Genomic DNA, 23,509 nt, shown 5'->3' on the forward strand with positions numbered 1-23,509 from the left:
GATCCCCTGCTGATTTTGTATGTTTGCCCACTTACAAAGAAATGATCAGTCTATAATTTTAATGGTAGGCTTATTTGAACAGTGAGAGACAGAATAACAACAAAAAAATCCAGAAAAACGCATGTCAAAAATGTTATAAAATGATTTGCATTTTAATGAGGGAAATAAGTATTTGACCCCTTTGCAAAACATGACTTTGTACTTGGTGGCAAAACCCTTGTTGGCAATCACAGAGGTCAGACGTTTCTTGTAGTTTGCCACCAGGTTTGCACACATCTCAGGAGGGATTTTGTCCCACTCCTCTTTGCAGATCTTCTCCAAGTCATTAAGGTTTCGAGGCTGACGTTTGGCAACTCGAACCTTCAGCTCCCTCCACAGATTTTCTATGGGATTAAGGTCTGGAGACTGGCTAGGCCACTCCAGGACCTTAATGTGCTTCTTCTTGAGCTACTCCTTTTTTGCCTTGGCCGTGTGTTTTGGGTCATTGTCATGCTGGAATACCCATCCACGACCCATTTTCAATGCCCTGGCTGAGGGAAGGAGGTTCTCACCCAAGATTTGACGGTACATGGCCCCGTCCATCGTCCCTTTGATGCGGTGAAGTTGTCCTGTCACCTTAGCAGAAAAACACCCCCAAAGCATAATGTTTCCACCTCCATGTTTGACGGTGGAGATGGTGTTCTTGGGGTCATAGGCAGCATTCCTCCTCCTCCTCCAAACACGGCGAGTTGAGTTGATGCCAAAGAGCTCCATTTTGGTCTCATCTGACCACAACACTTTCACCAGTTGTCCTCTGAATAATTCAGATGTTCATTGGCAATCTTCAGACGGGCATGTATATGTATTCTTGAGCAGGGGGACCTTGCGGGCGCTGCAGAATTTCAGTCCTTCACGGCGTAGTGTGTTACCAATTGTTTTCTTGGTGACTATGGTCCCAGCTGCCTTGAGATCATTGACAAGATCCTCCCGTGTAGTTCTGGGCTGATTCCTCACCGTTCTCATGATCATTGCAACTCCACGAGGTGAGATCTTGCATGGAGCCCCAGGCCGAGGGATATTGACAGTTCTTTTGTGTTTCTTCCATTTGCAAATAATCGCACCAAATGTTGTCACCTTCTCACCAAGCTGCTTGGCGATGGTCTTGTAGCCCATTCCAGCCTTGTGTAGGTCTACAATCTTGTCCCTGACATCCTTGGAGAGCTCTTTGGTCTTGGCCATGGTGGAGAGTTTGGAATCTGATTGATTGATTGCTTCTGTGGACAGGTGTCTTTTTTACAGGTAACAAGCTGCGGTTAGGAGCACTCCCTTTATTAAGAGTGTGCTCCTAATCTCAGCTCGTTACCTGTATAAAAGACACCTGGGAGCCAGAAATCTTTCTGATTGAGAAGGGGTCAAATACTTATTTCCCTCATTAAAATGCAAATCAATTTATAACATTTTTGACATGCGTTTTTCTGGATATTTTTGTTGTTATTCTGTCTCTCACTGTTCAAATAAACCTACCATTAAAATTATAGACTGATAATTTCTTTGTCAAACATACAAAATCAGCAGGGGATCAAATACTTTTTTCCCCCACTGTAGATCGGCAGGTAAGGGTGCTCTCGAGCGGCTAGATGTTCTTTACCATTCGGCCATCAGATGTGCTACCAATGCTCCTCATAGGACACATCACTGCACTCTATACTCCTCTGTAAACTGGTCATCTCTGTTTACCCGTCGCAAGACCCACTGGTTGATGCTTATTTATAAAACCCCCAAATGACAAACTGAAAACATGTTTTTATAAATGTTTGCTAATTTATTGAAAATGAAATACAGAACATTTACATAAGTATTTACACCTGAGTCAATATATGTTAGAATCACCTTTGGCAGCGATGACAGCTGTGAGTCTTTCTGGCTAAGTCTCTAAGAGCTGTGAGTCTTTCTGGGTAAGTCTCTAAGAGCTGTGAGTCTTTCTGGGTAAGTCTCTAAGAGCTGTGAGTCTTTCTGGGTAAGTCTCTAAGAGCTGTGAGTCTTTCTGGGTAAGTCTCTAAGAGCTGTGAGTCTTTCTGGGTAAGTCTCTAAGATCTTTGCAAACCTGGATTGTACAATATTTGCACATTATTCTTTTAAAAACTCTTCAAGCTCTGTAAAGTTGGTTGTTGATCATTGCTAGACATAGATTTTCAAGCCGATTTAAGTGAAAACGATAGCTAGGCCACTCGGGAACATTAAATGTCACCTTGGTAAGCAACTCCAAGGTGCAGTGCATTCAGAAAGTATTCAGACCCCTTGACTTTTTCCACATTTTGTTACGTTACAACCTTATTCTAAAATGGATAAAATATTTTTTCCCCTCATCAATCTACACACAATACCCCACATTGACAAAACAAAAACAGGTTTTTAGAAACATTTGCAAATGTTTTACAAATAAATAACTGAAATATTACATTTTCATTAGTATTCAGACCCTTTACTCAGTACTTTGTTGAAGCACCTTTGGCAGCGATTACAGCCTTGAGTCTTCTTGGGTATGACGCTACAAGCTTGGTACACCTGTATTTGTGGAGATTTTCCCAATTCTTCTCTGCAGATCCTCTCAAGCTCCGGCAGGTTGGATGGGGAGCGTTGCTGCACAGCTATTTTCAGGTCTCTCCAAAGATGTTTGATCAGGTACAAGTCTGGGCTCTGGCTGGGCCACTCAAGGACATTCAGAGACTTGTCCTGAAGCCACTCCTGCGTTGTCTTGGCTGTGTGCTTAAGGTTGTTGTCCTGTTAGAAGGTGATCCTTCGTCCCAGTCTGAGGTCATGAGTCCTCTGGAGCAGGTTTTCATCAAGGATGTTTCTGTACTTTGCTCCGTTCATCTTTGCCTCGATCCTGACTAGTCTCCCAGTCCCTGCCGCTGAAAAACATCCCCACAGCATGATGCTGCCACCACCATGCTTCACCGTAGGGATGGTGCCAGGTTTCCTCCAGACATGACGCTTGGTATTCAGGCCAAAGAGTTCAATCTTGGTTTCATCAGATCAGAGAATCTTGTTTCTCATGGTCTGAGAGTCTTTAGGTGCCTTTTGGCAAACTCAATGTTGATATTGTGAACAGAGTGCCCCATGGTGGCGGTGGGGTTATGGTATGGGTAGGCATAAGCTACAGACAACGAACACAATTGCATTTTTTTGATGAAAATTTGAATGCAGAGATACCGTTACGAGATCCTGAGGCCCATTGTCGTGCCCTTCATCCACCACCATCACCTCATGTTTCAGCATGATAATGCACGGCCCCATGCAACAAGGATCTGTACACAATTCCTGGAGGCTGAAAATGTCCTAGTTCATACATGTTACCCATTGAGCATGTTTGGGATGCTCTGGATCGACATGTACGACAGCTGGATCCAGTTCCCTCCAATATCCAGCAACTTTGCACAGCCATTGAAGAGGAGTGGGACAACATTCCAAGGGCCACAATCAACAGCCTGATCAGCTCTATGTGAAGGAGATGTGTAGCGCTGCATGAGGCAAATGGTGGTCACACCAGATACTGACTGGTTTTCTGATCCACACCCCTACTTTTTCCTTTTAAGGTATCTGTGACCAGACAGACACATATCTGTATTCCCAGTCATGTTAAAATCCATAGATTAGGGCCTAATGAATTTATTTCAATTGACTGATTTCCTTATATGAACTGTAACTCAGTAAAATCTTTGAAATTGTTGCATTTTGCATTTATATTTTTGTTCAGTATATATTTCTTACACTTTGTTTTTCGCTCCGGAAGTAAATAAACAGATCTCCCCACAGGCTGCCAGTTGAGAAACCCTGTTGTATTAGATAACAGTATAAGTCAATTCGTTTTTTTCTGACTCCTTGACCAGGTGAGGCTGCAACTATATAAAGCTTCTACACCTGCATTGCATTATAGTACAGTATAGTACACTACAGTACTGTATAGTACACTATAGTACAGTATAGTACACTACAGTACTGTATAGTACACTATAGTATAGTATAGTATAGTACACTACAGTACTGTATAGTACACTATAGTACAGTATAGTACACTACAGTACTGTATAGTACACTATAGTACAGTATAGTACACTACAGTACTGTATAGTACACTATAGTATAGTACACTACAGTACTGTATAGTACACTATAGTATAGTATAGTACACTACAGTACTGTATAGTACACTATAGTACAGTATAGTACACTACAGTACTGTATAGTACTTGCTTCTACACCTGCATTGCTTGCTGTTTGGGGGGTTTTAGGCTGGGTTTCTGTACAGCACTTTTTGATATCAGCTGATGTAAGAAGGGCTATACAAATACATTTGATTTGAAATTAGGAAAAACTCCAGGCACAATCATTTGATATCTGATCACAGAATGTATGTATGCGTTTGTACTACGATATCAACCCCTCTGCCTTGCCCCCCCCCGTCTCTCCATCCAGGTAAAAAGGGCCAGTGTGTGTTCCAGGGAATCACCATGTTTGACAAAGCTGTCTGGTCCCCCAAGCAGTGTGTCACCTGTCTGTGTAGTGGAGGGGAGGTGGTCTGTGACGAGATCGTTTGTCCCCACCTACGGTGTCACTACCCCTACACTCCCACTGGGGACTGCTGCCCTGTCTGCATGGATACAGGTAGGTGTTGTTGTTTATATTGTTATTGTGGTGTTTTCACTGTCCATTTTAACTGATCTTAACTATCGTAGTACTTATCTTGACTATCGTAGTACTATCTTAATCTTATCTTGACTATCGTAGTACTATCTTAATACTATCTTGACTATCGTAGTACTATCTTAATACTATCTTAACTATCGTAGTACTATCTTAACTATCGTAGTACTTATCTTGACTATCGTAGTACTATCTTAATCTTATCTTGACTATCGTAGTACTATCTTAATACTATCTTAACTATCGTAGTACTATCTTAACTATCGTAGTACTATCTTAACTGATCTTAACAATCGTAGTACTATCTTAACTGATCTTGACCATCGTAGTACTATCTTAACTATCGTAGTACTATCTTAACTATCGTAGTACTATCTTAACTGATCTTGACAATCGTAGTACTATCTTAACTATCGTAGTACTATCTTGACAATCGTAGTACTATCTTAACAATCGTAGTACTATCTTAACTATCGTAGTACTATCTTAACAATCGTAGTACTATCTTAACTATCGTAGTACTATCTTAACTATCATAGTACTATCTCAACTGATCTTGTCTTATTCTAACTTTTCTCATAAAGCACAGATATACAGTGATGTAAACACACACACACACACACACACACACACACACACACACACACACACAGTTGAAGTCGGAAGTTTACATACACCTTAGCCAAATACATTTAAACTCAGTTTTTCACAATTCCTGACATTTAATCCTAGTAAAAATTCCCTGTCTTAGGTCAGTTAGGATCACCACTTTATTTTAAGAATGTGACTTGTCAGAATAATAATAGTAGAGAGAATGATTTATTTCAGCTTTTATTTCTTTCATCACATTCCCAGTGGGTCAGAAGTTTACATACACTCAATTAGTATTTGGTAGCATTGCCATTAAATTGTTTAACTTGGGTAAAATGTTTTGGGAAGACTTCCACAAGCTTCCCACAATAAGTTGGGTGAATTTTGGACCATTCCTCCTGACAGAGCTGGTGTAACTGAGTCAGGTTTGTAGGCCTCCTTGCTCGCAAGCGCTTTTTCAGTTCTGCCCACAAATTTTCGATAAGATTGAGGTCAGGGCTTTGTGATGGCCACTCCAATACCTTGACTTTGTTGTCCTTAAGCCATTTTGCCACAACTTTGGAAGTATGCTTGGGGTCATTGTCCATTTGGAAGACCCATTTGCGACCAAGCTTCAACTTCCTGACTGATGTCTTGAGATGTTGCTTCAATATATCCACATCATTTTCCTGCCTCATGATGCCATCTATTTTGTGAAGTGCACCAGTCCCTCCTGCTGCAAAACACCCCCACAACATGATGCTGCCACCCCCGTGCTTCACGGTTGGGATGGTGTTCTTCGGCTTGCAAGCCTCCCCCTTTTTCCTCCAAACATAACGATGGTCATTATGGCCAAACATTTTTTTGTTTGTTTCATCAGACCAGAGGATATTTCTCCAAAAAGTACGATCTTTGTCCCAATGTGCAGTTGCAAACCGTAGTCTGGCTTTTTTATGGCGGTTTTGGAGCAGTGGCTTCTTCCTTGCTGAGCGGCCTTTCAGGTTGTGTCGATATAGGACTCGTTTTACTGTAGATGTAGATACTTTTGTACCTGTTTCCTCCAGCATCTTCACAAGGTCCTTTGCTGTTGTTCTGGGATTAACTTGCACTTTTCGCACCAAAGTACATTCATCTCTAGGAGACAGAACGCGTCTCCTTCCTGAGCGGTTTGACGGCTGCGTGGTCCCATGGTGTTTATACTTGCGTACTTTTGTTTGTACAGATGAATGTGGTTCCTTCAGGCATTTGGAAATTGCTCCCAAGGATGAACCAGACTTGTGGAGGTCTACAATTTTTTTTCTGAGGTCTTGGCTGATTTCTTTTGATTTTCCCATGATGTCAAGCAAAGAGGCACTGAGTTTGAAGGTAGGCCTTGAAATACATCCACAGGTACACCTCCAATTGACTCAAATGATGTCAATTAGCCTATCAGAAGCTTCTAAAGCCATAACATCATTTTCTGGAATTTTCCAAGCTGTTTAAAGGCACAGTGAACTTAGTGTATGTAAACTTCTGACCCACTGGAATTGTGATACAGTGAATTATAAGTGAAATAAGCTGTCTGTAAACAATTGTTGGAAAAATTACTTGTGTCATGCACAAAGTAGATGTCCTAACCGACTTGCCAAAACTATAGTTTGTTAACAAGAAATTTGTGGAGTGGTTGAAAAACAAGTTTTAATGACTCCAACAAAGTGTATGTAAACTTCCGACTTCAACTGTATATACATTTGAAGTCGGAAGTTTACATACACCTTAGCCAAATACATTTAAACTCAGTTTTTCACAATTACTGACATTTAATCCTAGTAAAAATTCCTTGTCTTAGGTCAGTTAGGATCACCACTTTATTTTAAGAATGTGAAATGTCAGAATAATAGTAGAGAGAATGATTTATTTCAGCTTTTATTTCTATCATCACATTCCCAGTGGGTCAGAAGAGTTCAATCTTGGTTTCATCACACCAGAGAATCTTGTTTCTCGTGGTCTGAGAGTCTTTAGGTGCCTTTTGACAAACTCCAAGCAGTCTGTCATATGCCTTTTACTGAGGAGTGGCTTCCGTCTGGCCACTACCATAAAGGCCTGACTGGTGGAGCGCTGCAGAGATGGTTGTCCTTCTGGAAGGTTCTCCCATCTACACAGAAACTTTAAAGCTCTGTCAAAGTGACCATAGGGTTCTTGGTCACGTCCCTGACCAAGGCCCTTGTCCCCTGATTGCTCAGTTCGGCTGGGCGGCCAGCTCTAGGAAGAGTCTTGGTGGTTCCAAACTTCTTCCATTTAACAATGATGGAGGCCACTGTGTTCTTGGGGACCTTCAATGCTGCAGAAATGTTTTGGTACCCTTCCCCAGATCTGTACCTCGACACAATCCTGTCTCAGAGCTCTACGGACAATTCCTTCGACCTCATGGCTTGGTTTTTACTCTGACATGCACTGTCAACTGTGGGACCTTATATAGACAGATTTGTGCCTTTCCAAATCATGCCCAGTCATGTATTGTGTGTAGATTGATAAGTACATTTTATTATTTAATCCATTTTAGAATAAGGCTGTAAAGTAACAAAATGTGGAAACAGTCAAGGGGACTGAATACTTTCCCGAATGCACTGTATATACAGAAATACAGTGATGTAACACTATATATACACACACACAGATATATATAGAGATATATATAGATATAGACAGATAGATATATAGGTATAGATATATATTTACAGATATAGAGTGTAACACTGAACTCGCCTGAAACACTATATATATATATAGATATATATAGATATAGACAGATAGATATATAGGTATAGATATATATTTACAGATATAGAGTGAAACACTGAACTCGCCTGAAACACTAGTTGATAACTTTTCATTGGTGGAGGCATAACATGAATATGCATCCACCAATCTATCCCTCTCTCCGGGATCTATCCTTCTCTCCCTCCCTCGCCTCTCCCTCCCTTCATTGCCTCTCCCTCCCGACATCCCTCCCTCCCTCGCCTCTCCCTCCATCCCTCGCCTCTCCCTCCCGCCTCTCCCTCCATCCCCCGCCTCTCCCTCCATCCCCCGCCTCTCCCTCCATCCCTCGCCTCTCTCTCCATCCCCGCCTCTCCCTCCATCCCTCGCCTCTCCCTCCATCCCCGCCTCTCCCTCCATCCCCCGCCTCTCCCTCCATCCCTCGCCTCTCCCTCCATCCCCGCCTCTCCCTCCATCCCTCGCCTCTCCCTCCATCCCCCGCCTCTCCCTCCATCCCCCGCCTCTCCTCCATCCCTCGCCTCTCCCTCCATCCCTCGCCTCTCCCTCCATCCCCGCCTCTCCCTCCATCCCTCGCCTCTCCCTCCCTCCATCCCCGCCTCTCCCTCCATCCCTCGCCTCTCCTCCCTCCATCCCTCGCCTCTCCCTCCATCCCCGCCTCTCCCTCCATCCCCACCTCTCCCTCCATCTCGTCTCCCTCCATCCTCGCCTCCCCCATCCCTCCCTCTCCTCCATCCCTCGCCTCTCCCTCCATCCCTCGCCTCTCCCTCCATCCCTCGCCTCTCCCTCCATCCCCCGCCTCTCCCTCCATCCCTCGCCTCTCCTCCCTCCATCCTCCTCGCCTCTCCCTCCATCCCTCACCCCTCCTCCATCCCTCGCCTCTCCCTCCATCCCTCGCCTCCTCCTCCATCCCTCCATCCTCGCCTCTCCCCATCCCTCGCTCTCTCCTCCATCCCTCGCCCATCCCTCGCCTCTCCCTCCATCCCCGCCTCTCCCTCCATCCCTCGCCTCTCCCTCCCTCCATCCCCCGCCTCTCCCTCCATCCCTCGCCTCTCCCTCCCTCCATCCCTCACCTCTCCCTCCATCCCCCGCCTCTCCCTCCATCCCCCACCTCCTCCCTCCATCCCTCGCCTCTCCCCATCCATCACCTCTCTCTCCATTCCATCCCTCGCCTCTCCCTCCATCCCTCGCCTCTCCCTCCATCCCTCACCTCTCCCTCCATCCCCCCGCCTCTCCCTCCATCCCTCGCCTCTCCCTCCCTCCATCCCTCCATCCCTCGCCTCTCCCCATCCCTCACCTCTCTCTCCATTCCATCCCTCGCCTCTCCCTCCATCCCTCACCTCTCCCTCCATCCCTCGCCTCTCCCTCCCTCCATCCCTCCATCCCTCGCCTCTCCCCCATCCCTCACCTCTCTCTCCATTCCATCCCTCGCCTCTCCCCCATCCCTCGCCTCTCTCTCCATCCCATCTCTCGCCTCTCTCCATCCCTCGCATCTCTCTCTCATCCCTCACATCCATCCTTCGTCTCTCTCTCCATCCCTCCCTCCCTCCCTCTCTCCATTCATCTCTTTCTCCTCATCCCTCTCTCTCTCCATCCCCCGCCTCTCCCTCCATCCCCCGCCTCTCCCTCCATCCCTCGCCTCTCCCTCCATCCCTCGCCTCTCCCTCCATCCCTCGCCTCTCCCCCATCCCTCACCTCTCTCTCCATTCCATCCCTCGCCTCTCCCTCCAACCCTCGCCTCTCCCTCCATCCCCCGCCTCTCCCTCCATCCCTCGCCTCTCCCTCCATCCCTCACCTCTCCCTCCATCCCCCGCCTCTCCCTCCATCCCTCGCCTCTCCCTCCCTCCATCCCTCGCCTCTCCCCCATCCCTCACCTCTCTCTCCATTCCATCCCTCGCCTCTCCCTCCATCCCTCACCTCTCCCTCCATCCCTCGCCTCTCCCTCCCGACATCCCTCCATCCCTCGCCTCTCCCCATCCCTCGCCTCTCTCTCCATCCCATCTCTCGCCTCTCTCTCCATCCCTCGCATCTCTCTCTCGTCCCTCACATCCATCCTTCGTCTCTCTCTGCATCCCTCCCTCCCTCCCTCTCTCCATCCATCTCTTTCTCCTCATCCCTCTCTCTCTCTCCATCCCTCGCCTCTCTCTCCATCCCTCGTCTCCCCCTTCATCCCTCGCCTCAATCTCCCTCCATCCTTCACCTCTCCCTCCATCCCTCGCCTCTCTCTCTCCATCCCTCGTCTCTCCCTCCCTCCCTCGTCTCTCCCTCCATCCCTCGCCTCCTTCTCTCTCCCTCCATACCATCCTCTGTCCCTCCATCCCATCCTCTTTCCCTCCATCCCATCCTCTTTCCCTAACACTTTGCGGTTCTGGTTGGCTGGGCCAGCAGCCCGTAGTGACGTCCCTGACTTCTCTGGCAATTCCCCAGTTCCCAACGACCCAAGCGACCATGTGAACCCTGACCTGGACCCCGCCGTGCCCCGCTCCCAGGCCGAGATTGAACTCCTCTTGAAGAGAGAGGAGGAGGAGCACAGGGAGGAGGAGGCACGTCTTCTCAAGAAGGACGCCGAGAAAAAGAGGAGGAAGAAACAGAAGAAGGAGGAGGCTGAGAGACAGAGGAGTCTGCAGGAGGAGAGGAGGCGCGAGGAAGAGCGGCTGCAGATGGAGAAGGAGGAGGCAGAGAAGAGGCAGGAGGAGGCAGAGGAGGCCATGAAGGAGCAGGAAAAGAAGCTGGAGGAGGAGAGGAGGAGACACGAGGAGGACCTGAAGGAGAAACTCAGGGAGCTAGAGGAGGAAGAAGAGGAGAGGGAGCAGGAGGAGGAAGAAGAGGAGAGGGAGCAGGAAGAGGAAGACGTGGAGTGGCTGTTGAGAGGAGATGTTTTCCAGATTTTTCCAGAGGAGCCGACAGAAGGAGAGGAGTGGGGAGTGGTGGTACGCAGACCTGGGAACACCCTCCCGCTAGGTTGTGATATCTCTGATGTCATCGTGACGTGCGAGAACGCTCAGCTGACCAACTTCCCTCCCCTGAACATCCCTGAACTCAAGTCTCTGAGCCTGGAGGGTAAGTTTAAGGAACATCCCTGAACTCAAGTCTCTGAGCCTGGAGGGTAAGTTTAAGGAACATCCCTGAACTCAAGTCTCTGAGCCTGGAGGGTAAGTTTAAGGAACATCCCTGAACTCAAGTCTCTGAGCCTGGAGGGTAAGTTTAAGGAACATCCCTGAACTCAAGTCTCTAAGCCTGGAGGGTAAGTTTAAGGAACATCCCTGAACTCAAGTCTCTGAGCCTGGAGGGTAAGTTTAAGGAACATCCCTGAACTCAAGTCTCTAAGCCTGGAGGGTAAGTTTAAGGAACATCCCTGAACTCAAGTCTCTGAGCCTGGAGGGTAAGTTTAAGGAACATCCCTGAACTCAAGTCTCTGAGCCTGGAGGGTAAGTTTAAGGAACATCCCTGAACTCAAGTCTCTGAGCCTGGAGGGTAAGTTTAAGGAACATCCCTGAACTCAAGTCTCTGAGCCTGGAGGGTAAGTTTAAGGAACATCCCTGAACTCAAGTCTCTGAGCCTGGAGGGTAAGTTTAAGGAACATCCCTGAACTCAAGTCTCTGAGCCTGGAGGGTAAGTTTAAGGAACATCCCTGAACTCAAGTCTCTGAGCCTGGAGGGTAAGTTTAAGGAACATCCCTGAACTCAAGTCTCTGAGCCTGGAGGGTAAGTTTAAGGAAAAGTCCAACCAAAAAGAAAACGGATCATTTGGAAAATGTTTAATTAGTACATTTTTGATATAGTCCCAATATGTTTTCAAGATATGTAACTTTCAAAGTACAGAAATACAGCCTGCATCATATGATGCTGCGTTTTACTGGCTGTATTTCTGTACTTTGAAAGTTACATATCTTGAAAACATGATTGCTGACATGCAAAAACATCTTGGGACTAAATCAACTATTTACTAATTAAACAAATACCAAAATATAGTTTTTGGTTGAAATTTTCCTTTAAGGCAGCTGTGTGTGTGTGTGTGTGTGTGTGTGTATGAGCGAGTGCTGTATAAGGTAGACAACACACCAGCATATCATGTGTTAGACACTAAATCCAGACATTTCAATCACCAAATCACACAAAACACAAAAACCAATCCGTATGCAGAGCCCCTTGTATTGAGAAGAGCAGTGTGTTTGTTTGGTCGTTGTCATGGTAATTCCTAATGCAGTCACAGAGACTAAAAGTTAATAGGAGTAGAAACTAGAGAGAGAGAAAAAAAATTAAAATACTGGAGGATAGATTTATTAGCTCCCCATCATGCTTGTTGGTTTATATACTGCAATTATGGAGGCTTGGAATAATTATGGTATGTCCTAGAAGTATGAGAACATTTTTTGACCGTGTCTTGACTTGCAGGACACGTCGTCATAGAAAGTACAACACAGCCATTTTGAACACTAGTACTATAACAACACTAGTACTATAACAACACTAGTACTATAACAACACTAGTACTATAACAACACTAGTACTATAACAACACTAGTACTATAACAACACTAGTACTATAACAACACTAGTACTATAACAACACTAGTACTATAACAACACTAGTACTATAACAACACTAGTACTATAACAACACTAGTACTATAACAACACTAGTACTATAACAACACTAGTACTATAACAACACTAGTACTATAACAACACTAGTACTATAACAACACTAGTACTATAACAACACTAGTACTATAACAACACTAGTACTATAACAACACTAGTACTATAACAACACTAGTACTATAACAACACTAGTACTATAACAACACTAGTACTATAACAACACTAGTACTATAACAACACTAGTACTATAACAACACTAGTACTATAACAACACTAGTACTATAACAACACTAGTACGCCAGGCTACGGAGTCCAGGCTTAACGATCAAGATGAAAATACTGGAGGGTATTGAAGTTATCCCTCACATTAATGTCTCTTCATTTTCCCCGTCAGGTAATGCCATCACAACCATCCCAGTGGGGGCGTTTAATGGCATCCCCAACCTGGAGTGGATTAACCTGAGCAAGAACAAGTTGGTGACATCTGGTATTGCCCCACGTGCCTTCAAAGTAAGAGTCTCCTCCTTTTAAAATAAGAGCCCGTCTCTCTGCTGGCGTCGGGCCTATACTCCTTCAAAGTAAGAGTCTCCTCCTTTTAAAATAAGAGCCCGTCTCTCTGCTGGCGTCGGGCCTATACTCCTTCAAAGTAAGAGTCTCCTCCTTTTAAAATAAGAGCCCGTCTCTCTGCTGGCGTCGGGCCTATACTCCTTCAAAGTAAGAGTCTGTTTCTCTGCGGCCATTGCCCCCACACGCTTTCAAAATAAGGAGTCTGTTTCCAATGAGCCTGTCCAACCAATGAAATATGAACAGTGTGGGAACAGTTTGAGCAGATATAAACGGATGAATATGTGAACAAACAGAAGCATGTCAACATGGGGGGGGGGGGCAGGAAGGGGGGGGGCAGGAAGTGTATCAAACAATAACTGCTGGTCAAAATAAAGTCTGCATTTAAACAGTCAACGTTTAAATCCATCTTGTACATTTCCCAGAACCAAACAGCGGATCTATCATGTTAGAGTTCTGACTAGGCCCGAACACAATACTACACTGATGAGAGAACACAGGTTAGCTAGCAGTTATTGTTTGATAAGTGAAAATAGAGCCTGGTTAGTTTGTCCATAGAGAAACCATCTCTTTAGTGATGGCCACTTCAACCATCCTCCGTTAATTACTGCAATTACACTTTGGAATATTGGAGAATATCCACAATTACATTACATTCACTCTCGAATCTCAAAAAAAAAACACATCGATGGACATCAGCGGTATAGATATATGATTTAACTTTGCGAAGGCACAACAGACGCCAAAAATCGAACTTCTACCTGTTTTAAACCAACATGAGCTGATTTAAACTGTAGCATGACTCTTGGAGCCAGTCTGCCATTTAGTTTGCACAATGAAACACAGTCTAAACTCTTAAGCCACGCAGGCTTTAAAGGAAGGATGCCTGTGGCGCTTAACATAACCCCCATTCACCTTGCTCTGCCACAAACCTGCACAGGCCTTTTAACAAAAAACATCAAGGGAAACCTCAGGGGAACGGGGAGAGAGAAAACCTCAGGGGAACGGGGAGAGAGAAACCTCAGGGGAACGGGGAGAGAGAAACCTCAGGGGAACGGGGAGAGAGAAACCTCAGGGGAACGGGGAGAGAGAAACCTCAGGGGAACGGGGATAGAGAAAACCTCAGGGGAACGGGGAGAGAGAAACCTCAGGGGAACGGGGAGAGAGAAACCTCAGGGGAACGGGGAGAGAGAAACCTCAGGGGAACGGGGATAGAGAAACCTCAGGGGAACGGGGATAGAGAAACCTCAGGGGAACGGGGATAGAGAAACCTCAGGGGAACGGGGATAGAGAAACCTCAGGGGAACGGGGATAGAGAAACCTCAGGGGAACGGGGATAGAGAAACCTCAGGGGAACGGGGAGAGAGAAACCTCAGGGGAACGGGGATAGAGAAACCTCAGGGGAACGGGGAGAGAGAAAACCTCAGGGGAACGGGGAGAGAGAAACCTCAGGGGAACGGGGATAGAGAAAACCTCAGGGGAACGGGGATAGAGAAACCTCAGGGGAACGGGGAGAGAGAAACCTCAGGGGAACGGGGATAGAGAAAACCTCAGGGGAACGGGGAGAGAGAAACCTCAGGGGAACGGGGATAGAGAAACCTCAGGGGAACAGGGATAGAGAAAACCTCAGGGGAACGGGGATAGAGAAACCTCAGGGGAACGGGGAGAGAGAAACCTCAGGGGAACGGGGATAGAGAAACCTCAGGGGAACGGGGAGAGAGAAAACCTCAGGGGAACGGGGAGAGAGAAACCTCAGGGGAACGGGGATAGAGAAACCTCAGGGGAACGGGGATAGAGAAAACCTCAGGGGAACGGGGATAGAGAAACCTCAGGGGAACGGGGATAGAGAAACCTCAGGGGAACGGGGATAGAGAAACCTCAGGGGAACGGGGATAGAGAAACCTCAGGGGAACGGGGATAGAGAAACCTCAGGGGAACGGGGATAGAGAAACCTCAGGGGAACGGGGATAGAGAAACCTCAGGGGAACGGGGATAGAGAAACCTCAGGGGAACAGGGGAATAGAGAAACCTCAGGGGAACGGGGATAGAGAAACCTCAGGGGAACGGGGAGAGAGAAACCTCAGGGGAACGGGGAGAGAGAAACCTCAGGGGAACGGGGAGAGAGAAACCTCAGGGGAACGGGGATAGAGAAACCTCAGGGGAACGGGGATAGAGAAACCTCAGGGGAACGGGGATAGAGAAACCTCAGGGGAACAGGAATAGAGAAACCTCAGGGGAACAGGGAATAGAGAAACCTCAGGGGAACGGGGATAGAGAAACCTCAGGGGAACGGGGAGAGAGAAACCTCAGGGGAACAGGGATAGAGAAACCTCAGGGGAACGGGGATAGAGAAACCTCAGGGGAACGGGGATAGAGAAACCTCAGGGGAACAGGGAGAGAGAAACCTCAGGGGAACAGGGAATAGAGAAACCTCAGGGGAACAGGGAGAGAGAAACCTCAGGGGAACAGGGAATAGAGAAACCTCAGGGGAACAGGGAGAGAGAAACCTCAGGGGAACGGGGAGAGAGAAACCTCAGGGGAACGGGGATAGAGAAACCTCAGGGGAACGGGAATAGAGAAACCTCAGGGGAACGGGGAGAGAGAAACCTCAGGGGAACAGGGGAGAGAGAAACCTCAGGGGAACGGGGAGAGAGAAACCTCAGGGGAACGGGGATAGAGAAACCTCAGGGGAACGGGAATAGGGAAACCTCAGGGGAACGGGGATAGAGAAACCTCAGGGGAACGGGGATAGAGAAACCTCAGGGGAACGGGGATAGAGAAACCTCAGGGGAACGGGGATAGAGAAACCTCAGGGGAACGGGGAGAGAGAAACCTCAGGGGAACGGGGATAGAGAAACCTCAGGGGAACGGGGATAGAGAAACCTCAGGGGAACGGGGAGAGAGAAACCTCAGGGGAACGGGGATAGAGAAACCTATTTCCAGCCAGCTAGATCCACCGAGGTACTATATCACCAGAAAGAGGTACGGTGCGACAATCAGGACATTTCTACAGCAAGAACCCTTGATTTTATTAACAAAAATATTGTGACAGAGTGCCAACATCGATCGTTTTTCTTTTCCAATACTTTGGGTACGCTTGATTTTGCTCGCCTTCTTTAAATGGAACCAATGGAATAGTCCCAATAAGTATTTCAAACCAGGTCTGATACTGTAACTGTTACATTCCAATGTACAATATTTACATTTCTTTATCGGTTTCCCGTTCCACAGAATGACAGATTATTTTCCATCACTATAACATCGCAACGATAGAACATCTGTCTCGATCTATAAAGCACTTTATTTTTCCATTGGTTAGAATGGGAAATTCCCCGAAGACACACGTTGTTTAATGTTGTTAATGATTGTTGGTCAGGGCCTGAAGTTCCTGAGCCGTTTGTTCCTGGACAACAACCTTCTAGAAACGGTTCCAACAGATCTCCCGTCAGCACTACAGGAACTCAAGATCAATGAGAACCACCTCAAAGGCATCGAGGAGAACAGCTTCCAAGGTAACAAAACAGCAAATCTGTAAACGTTGCTAGTTACTGGACAAACATTTTCAAATGTACTTTTTTGGGGTCATTTCAGGCAATAATATTTGTAAAACCGCAATGCTTCAATCAACAACAACAAAAAAAATTCAACTGCACAAATGTAAATATTTGTTAGTTAAAGTGGCTGAAACCATAACCAGCACAGGGAGACTTTTATAGGAAAATGTTTTCACAGCCGTGTAATTTCTGAAAGGTCTGAGTAGCCTGTTGATCTTGGAGTTGGAGGGAAATGTCCTGAACGAAGGGAACGTGGATCATCAAGCTTTCAGTCCCCTCTCTCAGCTCTCCTACCTCCGTCTGGGCAGAAACCACTTCAGGACCGTACCCCAGGGCCTGCCTCCATCTCTACTGGTGAGATTTATCCGTTTTATCCAAAGATGTATATAAACCATGGATTACTGAGGCTATGTATTGGCCATGGAGAGGCTTTGAAGCCACCGGTCGGGCATATTGGCTCGAAAGTATTTCAATTAAATGTTTCAAGGACAAAATTACATGTATTTAAGGATCTGTTTGTTGTAGTGGGGGACAATAACAACAAATTATACTTTATAAGGAAAATGTTTATATCCATATTCATATATAAACTCAGCAAAAAAAGAAACGTACCTTTTTCAGGACCCTGTCTTTCAAAGATAATTAGTAAAAATCCAAATAACTTCACAGATCTTCATTGTAAAGGCTTTAAACACTGTTTCCTGTGCTTGTTCAATGAACCATAAACAATTAATGAACATGCACCTGTGGAACGGTCGTTAAGACACTAACAGCTTACAGACGGTAGGCAATTAAGGTCACAGTTATGAAAACTTAGGACACTAAAGAGGCCTTTCTACTGACTCTGTAAAACACCAAAAGAAAGATGCCCAGGGTCCCTGCTCATCTGCGTGAACGTGCCTTAGGCATGCTGCAAGGAGGCATGAGGACTGCAGATGTGGCCAGGGATATAAATTGCAATGTCCGTAGTGTGAGACGCCTAAGACAGCGCTACAGGGAGACAGGACGGACAGCTGATCGTCCTCGCAGTGGCAGACCACGTGTAACAACACCTGCACAGGATCGGTTCATCCGAACATCACACCTGCGGGACAGGTACAGGATGGCAACAACAACTGCCCGAATTACACCAGGAACGCACAATCCCTCCATCAGTGCTCAGACTGTCCGCAATAGGCTGAGAGAGGCTGGACTGAGGGCTTGTAGGCCTGTTGTAAGGCAGGTCCTCACCAGACATCACCAGCAATAACGTAATCTATGGGCACAAACCCACCGTCGCTGGACCAGACAGGACTGGCAAAAAGTGCTCTTCACTGACGAGTCGCGGCTTTGTCTCACCAGGGGTGATGGTCGGATTCGCGTTTATCGTCGAAGGAATGAGCGTTACACCGAGGCCTGTACTCTGGAGCGGGATCGATTTGGAGGTGGAGGGTCCGTCATGGTCTGGGGCGGTGTGTCACAGCATCATCGGACTGAGCTTGTTGTCATTGCAGGCAATCTCAACGCTGTGCGTTACAGGGAAGACATCCTCCTCCCTCATGTGGTACCCTTCCTGCAGGCTCATCCTGACATGACCCTCCAGCATGACAATGCCACCAGCCATACTGCTCGTTCTGTGCGTGATTTACTGCAAGATAGGAATGTAAGTGTTCTGTCATGGCCAGCGAAGAGCCCGGATCTCAATCCCATTGAGCACGTCTGGGACCTGTTGGATCGGAGGGTGAGGGCTAGGGCCATTCCCCCCAGAAATGTCCGGGAACTTGCAGGTGCCTTGGTGGAAGAGTGGGGTAACATCTCACAGCAAGAACTGGCAAATCTGGTACAGTCCATGAGGAGGAGATGCACTGCAGCACTTAGTGCAGCTGGTGGCCACACCAGATACTGACTGTTACTTTTGATTTTGATCCCCCCTTTGTTCAGGGACACATTATTCAATTTCTGTTAGTCATATGTCTGTGGAACTTGTTCAGTTTATGTCTCAGTTGTTGAATCTTGTTATGTTCATACAAATATTTACACGTTAAGTTTGCTGAAAATAAACGCAGTTGACAGTGAGAGGACGTTTCTTTTTCCTGAGTTTATATCTATATATGAAATATTGTATAAGCTATAGAAATGCATTTATGAATCTTTATAAGAATAAATGTGTCATAAACACAGTGTAGATGTTCACTGATAAGTGGACAATACACATCTGTACATTTCCATGAAGCATAGTGAAGCAACTACAGCCTTTATCTTGATAAGCCTTATCCACGACTCACTCTCATGCTTTGGTTAAAGACAAGGTGCCATGTCAGGAAGGAGTCTCACAAACATGGCTAACCTCAACACTCAGCTCTGCTTCAAATAACATCCAGTACAGCCTGTCATCACATAACATCCAGTATAGCCTGTCATCACATAACATCCAGTATAGCCTGTCATTAAATAACATCCAGTACAGCCTGTCATCACATAACATCCAGTACAGCCTGTCATCACATAACATCCAGTACAGCCTGTCATTAAATAACATCCAGTACAGCCTGTCATCACATAACATCCAGTACAGCCTGTCATCAAATAACATCCAGTACAGCCTGTCATCACATAACATCCAGTACAGCCTGTCATCACATAACATCCAATACAGCCTGTCATCACATAACATCCAGTACAGCCTGTCATCACATAACATCCAGTACAGCCTGTCATCACATCCAGTACAGCCTGTCATCACATAACATCCAGTACAGCCTGTCATCACATAACATCTAGTACAGCCTGTCATCACATCCAGTACAGCCTGTCATCACATAACATCCAGTACAGCCTGTCATCACATAACATCCAGTACAGCCTGTCATCACATAACATCTAGTACAGCCTGTCATCACATAACATCCAATACAGCCTGTCATCACATAACATCCAGTACAGCCTGTCATCACATAACATCCAGTACAGCCTGTCATCACATAACATCCAGTACAGCCTGTCATCACATAACATCCAGTACAGCCTGTCATCACATAACATCCAGTACAGCCTGTCATCACATAACATCCAGTACAGCCTGTCATCACATAACATCCAGTACAGCCTGTCATCACATAACATCCAGTACAGCCTGTCATCAAATAACATCCAGTACAGCCTGTCATCAAATAACATCCAGTACAGCCTGTCATCACATAACATCCAGTACAGCCTGTCATCACATAACATCCAGTACAGCCTGTCATCACATAACATCCAGTACAGCCTGTCATCAAATAACATCCAGTACAGCCTGTCATCACATAACATCCAATACAGCCTGTCATCAAATAACATCCAGTACAGCCTGTCATCAAATAACATCCAGTACAGCCTGTCATCACATAACATCCAGTACAGCCTGTCATCAAATAACATCCAGTACAGCCTGTCATCACATAACATCCAGTACAGCCTGTCATCACATAACATCCAGTACAGCCTGTCATCACATAACATCCAGTACAGCCTGTCATCACATAACATCCAGTACAGCCTGTCATCACATAACATCCAGTACAACGCCCAATTACAGTGAGCTACATTTGTGTTGTAGTCTATTACAGTGAGCAAAGGGCCTCTCCAGCAAACGGTGCATCTCTCCATTGTGTATAAATAACGCAGTATAAAATAATCTCCATTTTTTTTATCCTTTCTGTTTTACAGGAGGTTTATCTTGAGAACAACCTGATAGAAGAGATATCGGACTGCGTGTTCAACCAAACCACTAACCTGAACGTGATCTCACTGAGACACAACAGGCTGGAGGAGTCCAGGATAGCATCTCTAGCATGGATCAATCACAAGTAAAGAAAAACTACAGGATTTCACAAGTCTTCAATGCATATATTACAAAGAAACTATAGTCCGGTTATATATATATATATATATATAGGAGTTGCACGCCACACCCCTTCCCTTTGCTCTCAGAACAGCCTCAATTCGCCAGGACATGGAGTCTACAAGGTGTTGAAAGCCGTTCCACAGGGATGCTGGTCCATGTTGACTCCAATGCTTCCCCACAGTTGGCTGGATGTGCTTTGGGTGGTGGAACATTCTTGATATACACGAGAAACTGTTGAGTGTGAAAAACCCAGCAGCGTTGCAGTTCTTGACACAAACCGGTGCGCTGACTACCATACCCCGTTCAAAGGCACTTAAATCTTTTGTCTTGCCCCATTCACCCTCTGAATGGTACATTTACATTACATTTTAGTCATTTAGCAGACGCTCTTATCCAGAGCGACTTACAGTAGTGAATGCATACATTTCATGCATTTATTCTTACATTTTTTTTTGTACTGGCCCCCCGTGGGAATCGAACCCACAACCCTGGCGTTGCAAACACCATGCTCTACCAACTGAGCTACAGGGAAGGCTACACACACACACACACACACACACACACACACACACACACACACACACACACACACACACACACACACACACACACACACACACACACACACACACACACACACACACACACACACACACACACACACACACACACACACACACACACACACACACACACACACACACACACACACACAATCCATGTCTCATTTGTCTTAACAGTCCTTCTCTAACCAAGTCTCCTCCCCCTTCATCTACACTGATTGAAGTGGATTTAACAAGTGACATCAATAAGGGATCATAGCTTTCACCTGGATTCACCTGGATCAGTCGGTCATAGAAAGAGCAGGTGTGTACTTAATGTTTTGTCCACCCACTTTCTCCCTTCCTCCCTCAGGAACCTGGAGTCCATCGATCTATCCTACAACCGTCTGTACCTGGTCCCTTCCTACCTGCCCAGAGCTCTGGTTCACCTGGTCTTAGTAGGGAATCAGATCGAGAGGATCCCAGGTATTTACCGTCCAGGACCACTTTGGAAAGTGTGGCGTTTTTTTGTGTCATTTTTAGCAAACGCTCTTATCCAGAGCGACTTACAGTAGTGAATGCATACATTTCATACATTTTTCCCCCGTACTGGTCCCCCGTGGAAATCGAAACCCACAACCCTGGCGTTGCAAACACCATGCTCTACCAACTGAGCCACACGGGACCACCTTCCATCTTCTGAGAATACAATGTACATCTTGTTTTATATGTTTTAATACAATTCATTTCAATTCAATTCAGGGTTTGTGTTTGCCCACATGGTCCCGGGGATAGAGTACCTGTACCTGTCCCACAACAAGCTGGATGGGGAGGGAGTGGAGCCACAGTCCTTCTTCGGTACTCACACGTCCATGACAGAGCTGTGTTTAGACCACAACCAGTTGATTACTGTTCCTTGTGGTATCAACCAGATGAGCTCTCTGCACTTCCTCCATCTCAATAACAACAAAATCAGGTACTGGAGATGCACCCTGCGTCCCAAATGGCACCCTATTCCCTATATAGTGCACTACTATAGACCAGGGCCCTATTCCCTATATAGTGCACTACTATAGACCAGGGCCCTATTCTCTATATAGTGCACTACTATAGACCAGAGCCCTATTCCCTATATAGTGCACTACTTTAGACCAGGGCCCTATTCCCTATATAGTGCACTACTTTAGACCAGAGCCCTATTCCCTATATAGTGCACTACTTTAGACCAGGCCCTATTCCCTATATAGTGCACTACTTTAGACCAGAGCCCTATTCCCTATATAGTGCACTACTTTAGACCAGAGCCCTATTCCCTATATAGTGCACTACTTTAGACCAGGGCCCTATTCCCTACATAGTTCACTCTTTTTAACCAGGGATGTAGGGGTCATTTGGGATACAGGCGCTGACTCATTAGGCTAACTATTCACCGCTGTTATTCGTTATTTATGACCATACTCTACCATACTCTACCATACTCTGCCATACTCTACCATGCTCTACCATACTCTACCATGCTCTACCATGCTCTGCCATACTCTCCCATACTCTCCCATACTCTGCCATACTCTGCCATACTCTGCCATACTCTGCCATATTCTACCATGCTCTGCCATACTTTGCCATACTCTCCCATACTCTGCCATACTCTACCATACTCTGCCATACTCTACCATACTCTGCCATACTCTACCATACTCTGCCATACTCTACCATACTCTGCCATACTCTGCCATACTCTGCCATACTCTGCCATACTCTGCCATACTCTGCCATACTTTGAAAAGACAAAAAAACACATGACAAGCTTATTCAGTTCAAGAGTATTGACTGCTTGGCAGAGTACACGTAATCCCTTCAAATCAAAAGTTTATTTTGTCACATGCAAATCAAATCAAAATGTATTTGTTGCATGCTCCGAATACAGCAGGTGTAGACTTTACAGTGAAATGCTTTCTGACGAGCCCTTAACCAACAATGCAGAGGTAAACAACAATACATATTTACTAATAAAAAAGGAAATAATAACACAATAATATAACAATATTGAGACATATAAGGAGTACCAGTACTGAGTCAATGTGCAGCGATACCAGGTAGTAATGAGACTGCATAAGGAGTACCAGTACTGAGTCAATGTGCAGCGATACCAGCTAGTAATGAGACTATAAGGAGTACCAGTACTGAGTCAATATGCAGCGATACCAGGTAGTAATGAGACTATATACAAGGAGTACCAGTACTGAGTCAATATGCAGCGATACCAGGTAGTAATGAGACTATATACAAGGAGTACCAGTACTGAGGCAATATGCAGCGATACCAGGTAGTAATGAGACTATATACAAGGAGTACCAGTACTGAGTCAATATG

The 23,509-nt window shown here is 45.9% G+C and overlaps 2 protein-coding genes across 2 annotated transcripts in view; one reads left to right on the forward strand and one right to left on the reverse strand.

The window, feature by feature from the left end:
• Nucleotides 1-23,509, reverse strand: part of cenpp (centromere protein P) — a 185,194-nt gene that overhangs the window by 14,436 nt on the left and 147,249 nt on the right. The gene's annotated exons all lie outside the window — the stretch shown is intronic.
• The window catches only part of ecm2 (extracellular matrix protein 2, female organ and adipocyte specific), a 33,139-nt gene that overhangs the window by 7,077 nt on the left and 2,553 nt on the right, over nucleotides 1-23,509 (forward strand). The window contains exons 3-10 of the mRNA XM_045705643.1: nucleotides 4,456-4,644; nucleotides 10,435-11,067; nucleotides 13,006-13,121; nucleotides 16,552-16,687; nucleotides 16,926-17,083; nucleotides 20,417-20,556; nucleotides 21,510-21,622; nucleotides 21,899-22,112. Coding sequence (XP_045561599.1) covers nucleotides 4,456-4,644; nucleotides 10,435-11,067; nucleotides 13,006-13,121; nucleotides 16,552-16,687; nucleotides 16,926-17,083; nucleotides 20,417-20,556; nucleotides 21,510-21,622; nucleotides 21,899-22,112 — 1,699 coding nt within the window. The remainder of the gene's footprint in view (nucleotides 1-4,455; nucleotides 4,645-10,434; nucleotides 11,068-13,005; nucleotides 13,122-16,551; nucleotides 16,688-16,925; nucleotides 17,084-20,416; nucleotides 20,557-21,509; nucleotides 21,623-21,898; nucleotides 22,113-23,509) is intronic.

This window comes from Salmo salar, chromosome ssa22 (genome assembly GCF_905237065.1).
Source record: "Salmo salar chromosome ssa22, Ssal_v3.1, whole genome shotgun sequence".
Classification (NCBI taxonomy): Eukaryota; Metazoa; Chordata; class Actinopteri; order Salmoniformes; family Salmonidae; genus Salmo; species Salmo salar.